At 39.6% G+C, this 19,772-nt stretch overlaps 1 protein-coding gene across 22 annotated transcripts in view; it reads right to left on the reverse strand.

Annotated features, from left to right (window-relative positions):
• The window catches only part of unc-13, a 187,623-nt gene that overhangs the window by 38,564 nt on the left and 129,287 nt on the right, over nt 1-19,772 (reverse strand). For all 22 annotated transcript variants that reach the window (XM_076690625.1, XM_076690618.1, XM_076690624.1 and 19 more), the window contains 2 exons: nt 7,435-7,478; nt 5,571-5,661 (listed from right to left, as the gene is read on the reverse strand). In XM_076690625.1, the coding sequence (XP_076546740.1) occupies nt 5,571-5,661; nt 7,435-7,478 (135 nt within the window). The remainder of the gene's footprint in view (nt 1-5,570; nt 5,662-7,434; nt 7,479-19,772) is intronic.

Raw genomic sequence — 19,772 nt, forward strand, 5'->3', positions numbered from 1 at the left:
ACCTACTAACTACGGTATCCGATCTACTTTCTGCATGCGCTTATGCGTTCATAGTGACAAAACAGCCTTTACGCGTGTAGGTACATTCAGAATAGTCAAAATATCGAACGAAATCACAAGCAAATGCATGGAACATCTTCCAGCGAGTAGATTCTTTTTTTTATTGTATCGATTAGTTATTGATCTTTGAGAATTATTCATCATTTCGTACAGGAGGAATTAAGAATCTAGTCGCCAGAGAAAAACAGCTGGATAGAAAAATGAAAATGACGAAAAGAGAACAACGTACACGAGAGCAACACGCTTCTTTCGATCTCGGCACACCGGAAGTGTGTCCACGTTCACTAATTACGGTGATATCTCGTTATCGAGCCGGCGAGACGGCTAGGCGAACACGTTCTCGCATAATTATGTCGCGACACGCGAAACTACCCCATGTTATGTTACCTTAATGCTTCAATTAGAAAATCTACGTAATCCAACGATAAATCATAGATCGCTCGATGAAACGTGATTGCGAAACAGCGTTGCTCGCAATGTATTTTTTTTTAAATTGAAAATGACAAAATAGAACTGAGGAAAAAATATACTGAGCTAGGTATGAAAGAAATAAAAAAATTGAGCGTAACGTAATAGGGTGGAAGAAAGAAAGAGAAAGATGTGTACGACAAGCTGAATCATGCGCTACGTACGGCCAAACAAGCGTATTTTTCTTTTCTTTTTTTATTATTATTTTTTGTTAATTTAACTTCGTTAAGGAGGCATTTAATTTTAGTACCTTCAAGACCTGGAGGTAGAGTTTTTGAGATTTTTTGAGAGGTTTTTTTCAGTGAGTGGTTTTGTATTTTTCAGGTGTTCAGGTGGATACAACAACGGGCGCCACAGAGAACAAACAAAGAAAATGGCATTATATGCCGGTTAGTATACGTGAATCACTTGCATCTTTATCTTGTTTTATTTTTTCTTTTCTTTTTCTCTAACGCTTCGTATGTTACGGGTAACAGGTACATTTAACACCTTCGCTGCGGACTTAGGGTCGTATATTAATTTTGAATAATATCATCTATACCGCGATATGCAGCGAAAGTGTTAATGATCAGAGGGAGACGTCGATTTTTCATCGAGATACAGAATAAAAAGAAATCATCAAGTTTCAAAGTAATTAGGGATACTTTCTCTTTTTCCCAAATAAACGTTTGCTCGAACTAAGCTTTCCTCTCTAAGAGCATTATTCCTCCTCGATGAACGCGAAGACCCGAGAAATTACTGGAGTTTGCGTCTTCCGGTTGGCCGACTTCACGATTCTCTCTGAAAAGTATTTCAAGAATCAACGCGAACGTGAAACTCGAGCCAGTTTTGGTTCCAATGATTTCTCGAGGTATTCCATCGACCGTCTGAACTCCCGTTTCCGGTTTGCACTTATTGGACGCGGGCGGGGTTCCAAGGACCAAGGTTACGGTACACAACAATCAAGGGGAAACTTGTCGACATCGAACATACAGGGTCACAGACAGACGGATCGTGACTTCTAAAGGGTTGGAAAACAGAGAGATTCGAGGGGGTTGTTTCAGCTTCGTAGTATTATTCTATGCTTCTTTCGTGAATATTATTTTCTCCTCCTGAAATCTCTCGTTCAGGGAAACGTACTTAATCTCAGGATAGTCTGTCCGCATCGATTGCACTGGATTTCAAACAGAACATATACGCGACGGGTCGAGCGAAGATTGTTCTCCGTTTTTTACTGGGATTTCATGATATTAAAATTGTGAGGAATTGATTGATGGTAAGAAGCGTTTAAATTAATGCTGTTTTTGATTTATTTTGTCGAATACAACTCGTCGTTTATGCGTTCCATAGAACTCAATTTAGACAGCATTGATTTAAGGCCCAGCTATATTAAAGGACGTTTCTATTTGTATACCTGGATAGGATGAGTGAGCTAATTTAGTTGCAAGGTTTTGTTAACATTGAAAACATCAGAGACTTCGAGTGATAGTGGATGGTTACGTTTGTATTGTCCTTTTCTCTTGTTCTTTTGTGTTCTTTTCAAATGTACACAGAAGAGAATGTAAACTTTCTTCTTTCACTTTACGGAGTAAGACGTTTTATAGGTCAATATTGTCCTTGAAATAGGAGGATTCGAAGCGCGAAGTTGCATGATTCGTACAACCGAATGGATGCTGTGAAATAACTTTCCTCGAGGTCAAACTCTATTTTACCAAAAATATTTAGTTCGTGTTGGTGAATCTTTTAAAATTCCGTATATATTCCATTTTATGGCAACGTACAGCGTTAGTAATTTTCATTTGAAATTTAAATACTTCAATTAAGTAAATTTCAGAATTCATTTACTATTTTCAATTTTGGACATCTCTTAGAACAAAATAGAAATCTTCCTTTTTCTAGATACCATGTATAAAAAATTCCTGTTTTCTCCGTGATTTTTCATTTAATTTCCATAACACGATCGAGTTGTTCTCGAGAAATTTCTTTAACTCGTCGCGTGTATACGCGAGGTCCGCAAGGGTGCGCGTGACGTAAGTGAACAGCTTTTCGAAACACGGCATCGTCTCGAATCCGCACGTAATCGTTGTTACATGCAATGTCGGATACAGAATTTGTCGTTGGAAATTCTTGTTGAAAACTTTGCCTTTCGACGCAATTAAGACGATTTCCAGGCCAGTGCGATTAAATGCTATTTAATTAAAAAAATTTATAGGCTAAATTTATTTCCGTTTTATTTCACGCCCCTTTAAGTTAACTTTGAACACGTTAATCGAAAAGAAATTACAAACGAAAGGTTACACAAAAAACCTTTGCATCAAACGAATAACGATTTCGCGTAGCTTTTGGTTCAGATCGAATGCGCGTTCGCGGCACACTTTTGCTAGTATGTAATTGAAAACGTTCGAAGAATAATCCTTTAATAAGTTACCGTGGAAACGTTCCACGTGGGAAAAGCGATTCCATACCCGAAAAAACAAAAGATTACGTTACGGGATACTATTGTGAAAAAACCAAAGAGAACGCCCGACTTTCGCCAGCATTTATCACTGACAGTGGTACGTTGTACTAGAACGAAACGAAAGAAAATACGGGTCGATTGTTTCAATTGCGAATGTCTAAATTTGTTTAGTCACTCGTAATTCCACTGGGCTTGTTATTTCTGTTGCCAAGGAAAGGTCCACAGGGTGGAACGTAATTTTGTATTAAAGAAGAAGGCTGATTTCTTGTATAAACGTACCGGGTAAAAGAAAACTTGCACGAGGAAAGTTTCATTTTTAGAAAAATTGCGTTTGCTTTCTATCGATTTTATGAAAAATTCAATTTTCTAACACATATCAACGCAAGGAACGCTTGTTAAGGAAGAGATATTAAATTATATAGATTTTCTTCCATGTTCTCAATAAAATACAGCAGACGTTACACTGATAAAACCGACGACAGGCAACAGCACCCATTCGAATTTCAAATTTTCTCTTCAAATGTTCGTTCGACCCGTCGGCGATTGGCTATTCGGTAAAAGTTCAATTCTCGCGACACGTAAAACTGCAGCCGTGGTTTCCCCGGGAGGTACTCGGTATTTTCACATTTCGCGAAGTCTTGACCGTAAAATGGCGACGCAAATGTTTTTACAGCACAATGCTGGCGAGCGATAAAAGCGGAGGAACGCGTTTAAATGCTTCTCCAACGACTCCGCTACTGTATCAAATCCACAAATGTACCTTTTTAAAACCCATTTCATTCTCAATGGTCACCTTGTTACATCGATCATCACAAAGCCATTTGATTTTTTCATCACGACTTTCATCGCGTGATTCATTGTTTTAATAAAAAGTGACGCCATTGTTTTCTTTTTTTCAGGAGTACGCATTGTCCGAGATTGAATCGCTGTAACGATTCAAAAACCAATTTGATCGAGGACCATTCAATGGTAACAAACGTTTCTAATTTCCTCAAGTTGTTTTGCATCGGCATTTCACGGTAAATCGCGCGGTGCACTTCCGGTCTGTTGGAAATACAACGTTCGACGACGAAAAATTTGGAAACGTTGAACGAGCATACTTTGCGAAGCACTAGTACAAATAGTGGTGGTCAGTTAACAGACGATTTTCAATAATTTTCAATAAATCACTCTGCAACATGAAATTTCATTAAATATCCCATTTAGCAGGAATTGAAATAACAAATGTGTAGAAGTTTCACATTAATTCTTTAAAATCCATTCGGTCAATTGCGTGTTCCATTTGACTTCGAAGGGAAAGTAGAGAGGAATTTATCGCGAAATCGTCTGTAACGACCCTCTGGAAGAATCTTGGGTTACCGAAAAACGACGCAACACCGAAACGCAGTACACGCAATCAGGTTGCACGACGAGAAGTGCCGTTCGATCCGAACTACCCTCGAGAGATGTGTGTTTCTTGAAATTTACGTTATCCCTCAAAATGTCTAAGTACCATTCGATCGTTTCACGAGAACGTCTCTCGAAGGTGATAAGAGCGGCACAACAGATATCGATTTCGCGACAGAAAAGCCTCGCATTTCCGACGTCATCGTTTTGCTGAAATTGAATTCGAACAGGAATGCACAGGTCGAGTTCAACAAGAATTCGGTATCATTTTTTTCAATAAAAATACACGGAGCACAACAGGATATTTTTCCATGAAAAATAATGAATGATCAGAGAGAACAGAGTCGATCGGGTCAATTAAAAATTTGCAGATTATTGAAACAGAAAAGGATTTGCACATCACAAGTTTTCTTCATTTTATTGTTTGCCACGAGGACACAAACGGAATAGCATATATTGAGGAAGAAGGAGAAACAGCACACTTCGACGAGTCGACAGGACAAAAAGCACTGGACACACGAAGCTTTAGGTATCGTCAGTCGTGGTCGTCGACTTTCTTATTTACTTGTACTACTTGCTACTCTCAAAACGAAGATTACTAAGTAATTGATACCATTTATCACAAAAAACAATGTTTGCTTGAAAAATCGAACAGTGATGATAAATCTGAAATATTCAGAATGCTTGATTCATCCACGTCGGGCAATCGGAGTGATCGATGCAGATTCTTTAAACCATGAACTTTCCCATAAAACATTTTCATGGAGTATCGCAGCATGTGATCTACGAAATTATTTCCTCGACATGTAATGCTTCACTCGATCGATACACAGAAGCTTTCAAGCTAAGAGGCTTTAATTTAAAAAAGAAATTCATATCGGATAGTTACTTAAAAGGAAGGAAATATTTATTAACCAAATTATGCAATATCTGATTTCAAAGTACACGAAAATATTCGACGACCATGATAAAAACGACAGCATAACGACGACGTCGACGAGGATAATGCAGGAAAAAGGAGCGACGACGACGATTACCCGTGAAAATGGCACCGTCGTCGCGCTTGTTAATTTCACGAATATCAACGGACCAGACAACGTACATTCATAGATACGTGTACGTATTCACGCGTTTTGTATACGCGTACATATCTATGTATGCGTGAACGCGAGAACATTGCCGTTCGTTAAGATTAATGGACAATTAATTGATTACGTACCAGCTCGGAGACCAATGGCACCGACTTTCGGCGCGGTCGAATGTCCGGCATGCTGTCGATGTTGCTGTAGAAAGGATTGTCCCCGAGATGTCTGCAAAAAAATAATAAATAAATTATATTAATAAAACATTGCAATAAATTTGTTACTTTTTGGCTAGACCAAGAGTATTATCCTTTGAAGAACCCTCTCAAAGTCCTTACACATTGATACAAGGAGGAAAGAACACTTAGTCAAATAAATGGTTGGAAAAACATGGTAGTCTGCCATTAAAAAATCTCAGATTACGACGTTACCCTCAATAAAGCAATTTAGGGTCACTAAAGCGTTTACGATCCTCGTGTACTTAATTTTCTTTACAACCTTGTTAAAATGCTTTATTCCTGCATGTATGCCCTCAAAATATACGGAATTATTTAATATTTTTGAGAAGATTATTCATTAAGAATATACCCACTGGGAAAATACGTCAAACATTCATGATCGAACCATGATATTCAAAGGATCCTCCATTATATAAGCCAAGTAATCAGGTAATCAAACTGATAAGACATTGGAGCCGTTAATAATTGGTTCGTTGTTAAAATGAGGACCTCGATCGTGGCACGATCGCGTGTCAGGAAGCATCTGATCTCGATAAATCTTTCCTGAGTTAGGCCCGAGGTTGAATCGATATTAGATTGAAAGTAATCGAACTTCCGAATTAAATTGGAAAGTTCGTCATTGAAGATCCAATGGAAGTTTTAAGGAACCTTAAACCGCGCACTTAACCGATATCCTTCTTTTCATCATCCTTATAAAGCTCTTTTTAATCACTGCTCGAGATTAGAATAAATTTACGTGACAAAAAAAAACGTCCTACCTCTTATCGTCAGAATTTAATCCTTTCCTTGCATGAGGAAATGAATTAATTAATATAATAAACGGCTCTTGAAAAACCACGAGAAGTTGTGTACCGATAGCATCGTTTATCGTTTCTGCTGAACGATGACCTAATTTCAGCTGAGTTCACGTTTAATTACACCAAACTGCTTCGTAGATCTGCGAATTAACGTCTGACAAGGACAGCTCCGTTAAGTATGGTGTAACGTAATCCATCACTCGGAGATGTCTCATCCCATTATTATCTTCTCTTTTTAATCTCCTCATTTTTTTTATCGAATCAGATGAGAGTACCCTATTATCCAGACTGATAGTCTTCGTTTATTTGGAATTTATTTAGGTCACTCTAATTTATTTTTACAGCAAATTCTTAGAGATAAATTTTACAACCGAGTCCTTGGAAGGTACCTTCGGTGAATCGATCGAGCGTTTAATCAGTAATTTCGTGCGATCGACTATACGCTGAACAAAGACACGATCAGGTTTTACGATAAAAGAATTACACGAATCGCCGTGGTTCTCATTTCCAACATTTGATTTAACAGAGAGAAATCGAACGAGGTTCGTTAAATTAGGTTAAATTCGCGATGGGGTTGGACCTAACTCGTAAGAATTAAAAGGTACTTTCAACGTTGACCCCTTTCAAAAGGCCTGCAACACGTCGAAGATACTGGTTTTTATGTCAATTGCTATTGAGATCAAAGCTCTGTTCCCCAGCTTTGTTCTGGAATCGAGGAAAAAGCGAGATACCATTTCTGCGAAACACTGGACGAGGTTGAATTGAACGCTTTTCACGGGATAATTGCTGAAAATTAAAGTTCCGCGGGTCTTGTATCAGTACATTTCGAAGAAATGTGAAACGAGAACGAGGGGAAGTTATTAAAAACGTGTTCCCTTTAAAAACTCTTTTTTCACTACAAATTACTTTCTCATCTAATATTATTCGTTACACCCTTGAATGAATAATTATAATATTGAACTCACCCGTTGCCTCGTCCCCCGGATTCGCCACCAGGTCCGCTGCCGTTCTAACAAACAAAAAAACAAGTTTATTAAAAAACAAGCCTAGTAACAGTTCGAAAAAACCAAAGGGAGAACGCGCGAACGATACGGCGCAGGCTTACGAAAAAATATTGTACACAGTCTTTGGAGACGCGTGGCCATCGGAAATGCAGGAGGAAATCGATTCTTTATCGATGATCGTTCGTCAGATTTAGTTGGGCGAAAGGAAATCAAGTAATTTCCTCGAGTTTCCCATGGCCACGCACGCACAATGCTTTGTCCCGTACACAAATCAGTCTCTTTTCGTCGACTTAAGGGTAAGAAAAGCTCCGATGAAACAGAATCGAGTGCAGAGATCAGGGACTCGAGAGGAAGAGCAGAGGGTGATGGCTTGCAGCGACCATCTTTCTCCCCGACATTGCTCTGGGCAATGACTAGGAAAGGGAAGAAATTCTCGTTGTTTTCAACCGTCTACCTCTCTTCGTCTTCTTTCTACCCCCTACCTTTTTATTCCTTTTCTCACCGCTGTCTCTCCTGTCTCGACCACCCTTTCGCAGCTGTTGACTCAGATTAAAACCTTCCTTCCTCGTGACCGTTTTCTTCCCAACCTTGTCACCTCTCCTTCCATTCTTCCTCCATTGTTCGTCGACTGCTTTTTCCGCACGCGAATTCTACTCGGCTATCCAACACCCCAGTTAAATGTACCAGGGTGGAAACAGCGACTCCTGCCCCGATCTTCATTTTCGTTCCGGGCAACACTCGTTTCTGATATCTTCATCAAAACCTGCATCTTCGTTGCTCTTTCGCACCCCCTTTTTACTAGCACTTCTTTTAACACGTTCGCTGCCATCGCCGATATACAGATATCTTGTTCTATATACTGGGAGCAGACAGGTTGTCTGCTCACGCAATATCGCGTGCTAGAGTGGCAACGCTAAATGCTCGCTCACACGGTATCTCGTGTTTAATCGTTAACGCTGAATGTCCGATTGCGTGCTTGATCAACGCTAAATATCCGCTCACGCAGTATCGCGTGCTTGATTATGAAATCTTAAACGTTGCGGTACGTAGCAACTATTCGAGATTCGCTTCTCGAGTTTGGCAGTGAACGTGTCAAAGAAGTTCCATTTAATTGAAATTGATTGGAAGGTAATTGTTACACTTTCATCCCTTCTGGTTTCTTCCTCTCGCTCTCCCTTCTCTATTTCTCTTTCTCTTTTCTTCGCGCTTGCATTTGCCTGCGCCTACTCTCTTTCTCTCTCTCACTCTCTCTCTCTCTCTTTTTCTTTCTCTCTCTCTCTCTCTCTCTCTCTCTCTCTCTGTCTCTCTCGTTCGCCCGATGTCGCACGGAGGAATGGAAGATTGGAGACAGTGTGTAACAGCCCGTATAAATATAATATCACGTACAATACTCGTAAATTTTGTCACGATAGAGATACAATATAAACTTATGGATAGCGTAACAAGTATAAGTGTATTTAGAGTTAGAGCCGCAGGTATCTGCTTCGTCCCTTTTAATACGCCATTTCGTTCTGTTCGACCCTTATCCTCTCTGTTATTTACCTGTTCCTCTCCTAATTCTCGCTTGTTCGAGATTGAGAACAGTCTTGCGTAAAAGGGGATTCCTTTTTCACCCGAGAAGCTTACTTAGACAACATATTGGAGCACGAGAATTCTTTCGACCTTCTTTTTACCCCTCTTCGTTCATTTGTTTGCTTGTATCCGTTCACATTCAGCCACGAAGTGGGCGCCTTCGAGGGTGTCTCCTGAATTTTTTTTATGGAGATTTATTTTTATCATGACAACGAGAATTTTGTTCGAAAGCTTAGCAGAAATAGAATGTGAATTATCACTGTTCCTTGGATTTAGAGATTCGATAATCTTTTATTTTTAGGTAAAAAAGAATATTTAAATTAACGCTTTGATATCTTCCAGGTTAATTGTATAACGATCAAAATTCATTTCGAAATTGATATTTTAATTGTGTCAATTGAATATTACTGTAGGTTCAAAACTCTGCTCCATATTTTCGTGGAAATTCTGTTATATTGGCAAATTATTATTACCTGTCAAAGAGCGTCCCCCTTTGTCCTTTAATATCGATAATTGACAAAATGTCACTTCCAATGAAAATCACGTTCGAACTCGAGAGACAGCAAAAATACATCAATTATTTCAGTGTGTAAAATTGATTGAACCTAAATTATTAGTAATGTTCATTAAAATAAAATAGCGAAATTTTGCGAAAGAAGACTATTATGGAGGAAACGAAGACACGCTCGAAGGCATGCGTTAAGTTACAACTGAGTTAATTACTACAAGTATACAACCTACGTGGAATAGCATCGCTTCGCGAGTATAATTCTGACAAGCGTTTAATCAACAACGAAAATACCGTGTAGTTATACACCGCTAACAAGTTGCCAATTTCTTTTCATCTATACTGCTTAGGCCTTAAGAAACGTTACTTTTCCTTGCTTATCGTACACCCGATCAGCCTAGAATCTCGCTAAATCGATAAGCCTTAATGAGATCGCTTATGACTCGACCAACACGGAGTTTTCTTTCTCCGTTTGTCGACGATACAATGAACGCTTAAAAAATGACGAACGACATCGATGATATGAAATTGTGAGATAAAATATGACAATCTCGACGAGACAACACGATGCAATCACGCTATAATTTTAATTACCCAGTGTACGATCGTGTCATTCTTCAATTTCCTATTTTACAACATTAATCTAGAAAAGATATTTTCTTTAACTTTTAAGCTATCAAGAATTCTTAATTTTCGAATCATCCGAAGTATTTTCTTGTTTCAGAAATCTTTATCATCGCAGTGTCTCGGCGAGGTGACATTCGTGATAAAGCTTTGCGAGTTGTTATCATTCACCTGACCTCCATAATCTTTAAAGGGTTATTTTAAGAAGAGATTGAGCGATGGACGACGATGGATGGTCAAAGTTCCACTGCGAAGATTTTCAAGATACACAGTTTTTGAAAACCCGCAGCTCGATGATATGTGAGTAGATTGATACGTCGAGAATGATATGCATACGAGAAATCGGATCGATTCGCGACCCGATACGTCTGTGCTCGCGAGGCCGATTTAAATGGAAGCTCGTCGGGATAGAGGTGGATGAGATACCTGAGGTAGAATAAATTGCAAGGCAGAAATGAGAGACGTCCTGAGTAAACGAGACGTGAAAGAGGAATTGAGACAGGCGGGCTTGAATATGAAATGTTCGGTGAATGGAGAAGGATGTTGGAAGAAACGGGAGGAGAGAATTGGATGAACGGAAGAAAGGAACAAGTGACCCAGAATACGGTACGGATGTAGAGAAAGCAAGAGTACAACTTATAACGAGAAAGGTAGAAAAGGTTGCAGAAGAAGTTTGGAAGAGGGCGAAGAAAAAGAAATTAGATATGTGCGGGAAGTGTTTTCCTCTTGAAAACAAAGCAAAATGTGACCAAGAGGAACTAAAATAAAGTAGAACAGTAATAAACAGCAGGAAAAGTAAAGAAAACATAGCTGAACAAAGACTATAAAGCAAAAAGAGAAACATACAAAAATAAGAAAACAAGAAGAGAAGTTAAGGAAGAAGTTAAATGTAGCACACACGAAATTCTCCACACCAGGTATACAAAATATCCAAATAAAATTTAAAAAAAAAAAAGAAGAAAGAGAGAACAGTGATGCATGAATTGCACGAAAGAGGATTAAGAAGTCATAGTGGAGAATAGGTGAACGATAACAAGCACGCGTACGCGTGTTCCCATGATAACGCGGCCTCCATGATACACGCGTGCCAGATATGTCGAGCCGTATGCGTGTAACGACGATAGTAACAGTGTGCGTGGCTAATTGTGCTAACGATCAGTTACAGATCCACAAAGTGAACAATCCTATCCCACGCCCTAGCCCTGTCCCTGTCATTCCACGCTGCGGTTTATCCGCGCGAGCGTTCGAGTGCGCAGTCCGAACACGCAGCGAATAAAATGCGGCTTAACCGCTCGTTAAATTCGCGCCGAATGCGTCGGTGATAAGCCGTTTTATGCAGCTGACAAGATAACGTTGGACTACGCCCGTGCACACGTGTGTACACCTCGTGCACACCTATGAACGCTCGTTAACGTTCAACAACAACGCGTTATTCCGCAGTTAAATGACGCTGAACGTGGCTCGAATTTTACTCGTATACAATATTTCTGCGAATCCCACTTGATCATTGTGTTTCCAACTAAATCTGTGATTTTCACGCACGTTTAGAGTAACGACGCGTAAGTTGCATTTGTATGTTGTGCATTTAAAGGAGGGATGTTATTCCATGGTTAATTAAAGAGAGCTCTTTGTGGTGGATTAGTAAACGAAGTATGAAAATCAATGGTTCGAATTGATTTGATTTCGATCATTTAGTGTGATTGAAGTTCGTGTAATTTTTAAAGGATAAAATCGATGAAATATTGTACACCACTAAAGTCTCGTCCCGTGTCATTGCTTTCTTGTTCTTGTCCCCCTACGCTTCCCTTATCAGACCTTATCCCTATAAAGCTTAATTCTATCCAGTGTGGAATAGTTTTAGAATTCGATGAATTGCAGCGTTCGAAGCTATAAAGAAGATTCGCTTATAAAAATTGTTGCTGAACAAGTGGAGCCTGCTAGCAGTTAATGTAAAGTGTAGAATGTTGCTCGAAATTTCTGTCGTGTGAACTACATTCTTGAATCATCGTTACGCGTCGTCAGCCACATCCGAGGAACGATACATCTTTAATAAAATCTTGGTACGTTTCTGTGAGATGAGATATCCGGGATACCTTCTACATGATTACGTATCCATTTCAATATTCGACTTTTTCGTATAAAAAGACGTGTACATTGTTAGCAAATATGGTGATCGTGAAAAACGATATCCGGTAAAAAGGATGTCGCAACAAGAGAGTCAAAGATTTGGAAAAAACGTTCCTTTGGTCGTGTAGAAAATTTTTCCAATAATAAAATGTAGAAGACTCTTCAATAGGGCTTAACAAGACCAACGGGAAGTTCAGCGGTGCAAAATCGAAAAATCCGTCCGTATAAAAGTCACGGGTATGTATCTCATTCCCCGTTGAATGATCGCTAAAAGTTTCAAACAGTTCGCTACAAATATACGCGTAGAAAAATTTCAATATATCAGTTTTTCGTTATACAAAAGTTGCTCGTGTTGATGGTAAAAAATTCACTCGTTTAAAAAGTACTATTACTCTCCTGGGTTCTACTTGAAATTTCTCAGCTTTTACGACGCGGACGTTCCTTGCGAAGTCGTTTAAAGCTTCCGTATGAATATTACGTTCCCTTTTTCGTAGAAAAACATACTAATATCTTGCCAACATTACCGTTTTGATGAATACGAGCACGATATATTCCTCGTCTATGCAATATTATTATGTCATCAGACCTTTGATAATCACGCGGGAATAATTACAATTTCGGCAAGTTCAAATCTCAGGACGTTCTATAAAGGCATGGGTTATATTGACTGATGAACGTTCATTGAGAAGTTAATTAATGTAATACCATCGTGACACGCAAAATATAATCCAAAAATTTTTTGTAACAGTTTGTGCGCTGTTTAAACATAAATTAAACCTAATACAGGGAACAGGTAAACCACGGAAGGTTAATACTGTCTCGTGGGAGAGATTCGCTCAATTCTCATCTCCCTCGGGATAATGGAACTTCGAGGCTTGATACTTCCCCCTGTATAATGCAAGTCTTGGTATGCAATAATTCTGCTCTTCGTGGATTGCATGGAAACACGTTGCCCGGTAATAAATACTGCAAGTTAAACACGTTATTTCTCTGCTAGTAGCGCGAACAGTGAGAAAATATTAAAGAGGATTACAGGATTCCAGGAACCAGGCGGATGTTTCGAAAGGCGCGAGTTTTGAACATTGAAATTAAACCGATGCAACGTTTTCAAAGAAAAAGCAAAGGAATTTGATTAAATTGTTGCTTTCAACGAACATGACATTGATGAAATTTCCATAGCTTAACGAAACCACCATCTCACGATCATAATAACGATCATATTATACGGGCATGATGAGCGTAAAACTTTTTTCCTCCACGATTGCTTGAAATCTCAAGGGACAATTCATTTAGTCTAGCTCGCATCAAAGTCACACCTAGTCAAGTAATTTTCTCTTGACGAGTACTCGTATTACCAGCGTGCCACCTGGTTCCACCTTAATTATTTTTCCTCTTGGCTCATTGAAGTGGAGAAAAGAAGGAAAAAGATGGGATCCAATTTCAACCCTGGGATATATCATGTTCTGAATGGCTGACGCGTAACGATGTTGCTAAAACACACACCTACACACTCCATTCCCCAAAAAGCAACTGGACACAACCTCTTAACTTCTCACAGTCGGCGTCGTCTGTCGCAACGACGCCACCCATTAATTCTCACTCATCTTGTTTCTTGTTTCATTTTTTTTTTTCTTTTCATCATCGCTTCTAACTACTGACGCGTTTTCCCTTCGAGGAAAAACCTCGACGCACACGTACGTTTGCTTCAATTATCACACGAAAGCTTCTTACCCTAACGTTTATAACTCTTCGCTCCGTCCCCTCGAGAAAACACGGCTAAACGGTTTCGTTACGTTATTAATTGACACAAAACTACCGCGTAGGCTATAGTACCGTTATAATACGTGTTGCATATATGTATCTTTGCTGCGTGTCTGTGTGTATGTGTGTATGTGCGCGTTTGTGTGCATATGATGCGTGAAAATGGTCGCGTGAGCGTGAAACAACATCCGCGGAGGTCAAGGTTCGTCTCGTAAGCTTCAAGTCGGAAACGAACACGGTGACTGCTTTATGCCTTGCTCGAATGCATCCATTAAGGTAGCAACCATGTTTTCATGGCAAAAGCAAGTCTCAAGGCTAGTAACGAGCGGTTTGATCCGCTGTTGCTCGAGCTTCAAACGTGAGGGACCCGTTCGTGCGGTTAAAGCGCACGGTTTCTATCGCGCTCGTAAAGCTTTGCTTCCGGAAACCTGCAACGATTCATTGTTACCGCTACGGGGTTGCAGATTGCACGAACTCTAGGTGAGTTTCGTGCATCAACGATCGATCGATAGCAGTCGGGCTCTGAACACACGCCCTTCTCTCGTCGGGATGCTGGACGATCAATTTTTGTGTCATCTTGATTGGACCGTGTTCGTTCCGGACATTGAAAACTCTTCGTTCCAGTATCTCATGGGACGGAATGCTGATACGAGGTTCGCTCAAATGTAGATGGAAATTTTTTTAATAAAATTGTTAAATTGAATAACTGAAGTAGCGAATAATCGTAATAAATTCATTTAAAATTAGTTTTACGTCCTCATCTAAGGAGAATGTAGTCATTTTCAAAATTGCTAAATAAATTACTTTAACAAAGATTTTATGGACTCTCCCTGTTACATTTGACCTATCCTCGTTTAACGAACCCAAACCCACCCTCGGACACGATTTCTCTAGTTCATCGATCCTTTGGGAGGTTCCTGTTTGACAGAACATCGCAAAGTGTCTGTATAACAACGCCACGTGACACCGATTTAAAGTTCGAAGATGATCCCAGGTGTAAAGTGCGAGTCACCTACAAGGCTGTACAAATTGTTCATGGAATCCTTGCTTCTTCAGGCTTGATCGTTCTGAATCCGTCTACTGGCGAGAATATTCGGTTTGTATTGTAGTTGACAGCAAGGATAATCCTAGCACTGATTTAGAAGCTTCGTACGCGAGTCGCCTAATTCCGTTGATAGACAGATTCAGAAAGGAAGCAGAATCAGAACAGGAACAATCGTAGCCTGGTAGAGGACCACAAAAGACGGCTAAGAACGTGTTAGACAGAATGACACCGTGACGATATACATATACAATATTATCCATGATCGTTATGATCGTACAATATACATACACATGTTAACGTCACTAGACGCGAGTACGTAGTCCTGTTTTTTATTTTTTGCATCCCCCTCTACTTGCCTCGTTATTCGTTTCATATAAAAGTGAGAAATGGTACACAATTGGTCTGGGCGCTTTGTTCGTTGAACGCTGTTCGAAGGAATCCCGAGAGGTTAACGACTGTTTGCCGTAGATGTAAATGGAATGAACTACTCTTGTGCTTGCACGTTCCCTAGGGAATAATTCAACGAAGAAACGATTGATTTACGAGTCACAGTCGAGTCGAAACGCACGTCCTGCTCGTGGATATCGAGGAGGCTTGTTCGAGAACCGTGACTGAACTTTCCTCGTTCCGCTAGAATTACTAGCGACAGCTTCAATCGAGTACGTTTTTACTTTGCTTCCAGTTCTGAATACTCGATTTTGCTCCTAGCTACTCTCTACCACTTCTCCGATGGTTGATACTTTGGAAATTGTTTCATCGACACTCAGGAGACATTGAACATTTAAGTTCGATTTACGTTGCTTGAAAATACTTGCTTTCAAACGTTCTTCGGAAAGCAATGGTCTACCGAATGAGGGAGACCTTTTAATTGAATTTCGAGGGAACGTTTGTAAGTTTCTTTCCTAGTATGCTCAAACATTTTTAAAGGACCGTTTGCTCAAAAGTGTTAAAAGCCATTACCTACTCTCAAAGAGTATCGTTGAACCAACTTGTATCGTGCTTCAACAAGTTTATTCAGCAAAATAAATAAATTGCTTTACTGAAACAGCAGTTTTAATTACACTTTACAGGGGAGTCGTAAAGATAAATTAGTTTTGAACACGCGGCGACTAACCCCAAGCAGCAGCAAAAACGTTCCTTCGTCATTTTTCGACTGAATTCGTCCAAGAAATCTTTTTTTCCTTCGGAAAGCGTTTATTACAAGCGATAAGTGTTGAGTGCACAGAATCTGAGCGTGTATTCGAATGCAATTCGGAGGAACGACGGATATTTTGAAACGGACCTGTTGTTCGTAAAACGGATTTCAAGATAACGAGCGATCGTTACGACGTATAATCACGAGCTTTTTATTTCTCGTACCTACTTGCAATAAGCGAAATCGTCACCAGCTTTCGCCTTACTTCGCGAGAGGATGCCGGGATTAAAGCTTTTAACGTCCATTGGAAACCTTCGATTTTACGACGTTGCGCGAACGAATGCTCTTCTCAGATTATGAGCAACGTAATACGCTTATCGCTCGACGGCTTTCAGGTCGATTTCATCGGTGATAAAAGGATACCCTTTCACGGAGAATTTTGATTAGTACATAATACCGATTAATCGTTGCATTTGCAATTGAACTTATTCGTTACTAATGGGGGGATCGTCGAATGTAGTTCAAAACCAAATGCTCAGTGAGAGACCTAAGCTTGATTAGGAATCTAGGAAACAGAACCGTTCCTCTCGAGTGCTCCTTCGAAAGCATCGTCACGACAATTCTCCCGACTTTCTGCTGCTATTGACATCACCGATGGCAAGCGATCCAAGCGACAAAACCGCTCAGCACGATTCGCCAATTGCCAGAAGAATCGATCGGTCCTGATACCGAGCTTGATCGATAACGATGGCCATTCAATTCTACCTCTTGCAAATTTTCAAGCAACTCGATCGACGAAGATGGAACTTTGAATTGTTTCCGCGTTTTTCTACCGAATCTCTAATTAATAAGGACACGAACAATTAAATTTCAGTACGCTTTCAACCATTCTTGATCAAAATTTTCAATGCTTTCAAAACCTTTGAAATTTTCAACAATTTTCAACTTCAGATTTTTTTTTTTTTTCATATATTATAGAAAGTGAATCATTTAACCTGATCACCTTAAATTACTCTATTGTTAATGAATCGATTGAAATTTTGTTCCTCGAGTATCATGGTTGAAAGAGGTCATTAAGACTTCTTCTTGCGTACCATAAGACGAAAAGGATTGTAATCAGATGATTTATAGGGATCATGTTATCGGGTTCACTCTAACACGATTGAAATCACTGGTCCATCGCTAAGTGATAGGTGCTCGGGGTCAAACCGACCAATTAAGTGAAACGCGCCGTTCCTAGTCAGACCCGAATCACCGTTCCACGATCTTGTCGTACTATGAAACCGTAATCCGGATTGCGAGCAGGTACAAGCTCGGCTTCCCTAATGCTAACATCGAAGTACGCACGATCATTAATTGCTAGCTTAATTAGAATATTATACGGCTTGCGAAGTCTTTAGATACGGAAGCATATATTTTGGACGTGTGTACCAGTACCAGTGTGTCTGTTAGTACAGCTATTATTTTGTTTGTATTCATGTACGGTAGCGTGCAATTTTGACTTCTCTTAATTAAAAGGAAGCGTAGAACGAGTCTACTCAGCACTCGACTTAATTGGCAACTAAATTAGCAGCTCTTAACGATTCTTTGTCGAAATAAGTACCATTTGAATTAACAATCTTTTGCCATATTTTTGATAATTTTTCAATTCTTCTTACTTACCTTTAATCAAGAGAAACCTACATTGCACTCGAGTGTTGTGTGGTGTTTGATTGTGTGTAACCTGTCCGTTCGATTACGAATCTATCGCGGAATCGTGTTACCGTCGAATTATCGGTAGAGGGAACGCGATCGATCGTTTCGAGATCCCACCATCGTTTGGGCTCGTCGTCTGACGACTGGTACGAAGAAAACCTTAACACGCGAACTACCTTTTTGTAATCCTTCCTGACGATTTCTTATCGTGGTCATATATCCTGAAGTCTGTTAAATTCCATCAGATTTGGATTTAGACTTGCAAAAACCCTCTCTTGCTCTTCTTAACAATTTGTGAGATTGCGAGTAGCATTGTTCGTTACGTAAGGTCTTGTTTAAGGTATCAACGAATCAATTTCTCGAGGAAGATCGTAAAGTTACAAGGCTTTAGGAGTATGACCACGGGTCACGTTACTTGGCTATCAATCGTAATTAAATGCTATTATACTATCAGCGTATATAGTGTACACTAGTTACGAATACTAGTACAACAATCGTTAGCTTCTTTAATTTTGAAGCTTCCATCAGACGCCTCGTAAAAGATTTTATAAAAAATCGAAGACAGATGAAGGAAATAATCGATATTACGATGTATTCCATTGGAATCAATTCGTATTTGAAATTACTTAATTTGTAATTAAATAAATTGAACACAGAATAATTTTGTTCTTTCGTTTCACGCGGAAAAATGAAACGGAAGAAAACGAATGAAAGGAAGAATATATTATCCGCGTGAAATCTCGTCGATTTTCACGCTTGAAGAAATGGAATACGTTCCCCTACGATCGCAGAGAACGAACAGTGAAACAAAACCTGTAAATCTTTCCGTTTCCGAGGAATTTTCTAAACGCGTCGCGAATTGCTACGATTATTTCACGCTCGATTATCACAACCTGTGTTCCATTGAGAAACACGTTTGATTGTGTCGCGAGACAAAAGCTTTTTTCATTTACATGGGAGTAGAATGGAGTAGAAACAATAGATTACAAAGACAATCAACGATGATTCCCCCTTTTCCTCGTTTCGATAATTACCTGAAGCTATTGAAATTTTTGTTAAAATGAAAACATTCATTTTCTCTTTATGTAGAACGAATCAGCTTCCGATATAACGGTGCACTTGAAACCTCCTAAATTCTAATTACCCCAATAATTTTAATCAAAATTGAAATTGATACCACGTCCGATTTCGACCACGTTGAAATTATAGTGTTTACCGTGTTCGAACGATCGATAAGCACGATCGTGTCTCGTCCAAACAATCGCGTTCTCTGCGACATATCGTGAGCAGGAAATATCAGTGGTAGCTGAACCTATTCTTATTTTCTCCCCATTCGTTCCTTGCTCGCGTTCTCGGAAGCGATTTCGATGTGTAGAATGAACGAGCTGTGCCTGCGCGATTTGTTTCCCCCCTTTTCTTCCGATTTTCATCCCTTGTTGTATCTACGGCTCATCGAATATACTGAACCTTGTACGGATTCGATTGAATTCGGAAGAAGACAGCTTACGTGCGAGATTCGAGATTCTCAGCTACCTTACAATCTTGAGTGCGTAACGGGAGACATGTCGCAGTGTATCATGTAAATTCCTTAACCCTATGTTCGATGGTTTAACTAATACTAAGCTAGTTGTTCGGGTGCATCGATAGATTGAACCGATGGTACGACTTGTACTCGTAGTAATAATCGCATTAGATATCGTGTAGAAGCATATAGAATGATGATTCCTCTACAAGTTTTAAGTGATAAGTACCATACACTCGTTTGTGCACACAAATTGCACGTGCGTTCGTCGCTCGGCGGACAGGAGATCCACGAGAGAAGATAAATTGGA

Source organism: Osmia lignaria, chromosome 10 (assembly GCF_051020975.1).
Source record: "Osmia lignaria lignaria isolate PbOS001 chromosome 10, iyOsmLign1, whole genome shotgun sequence".
NCBI classification, from domain to species: domain Eukaryota; kingdom Metazoa; phylum Arthropoda; class Insecta; order Hymenoptera; family Megachilidae; genus Osmia; species Osmia lignaria.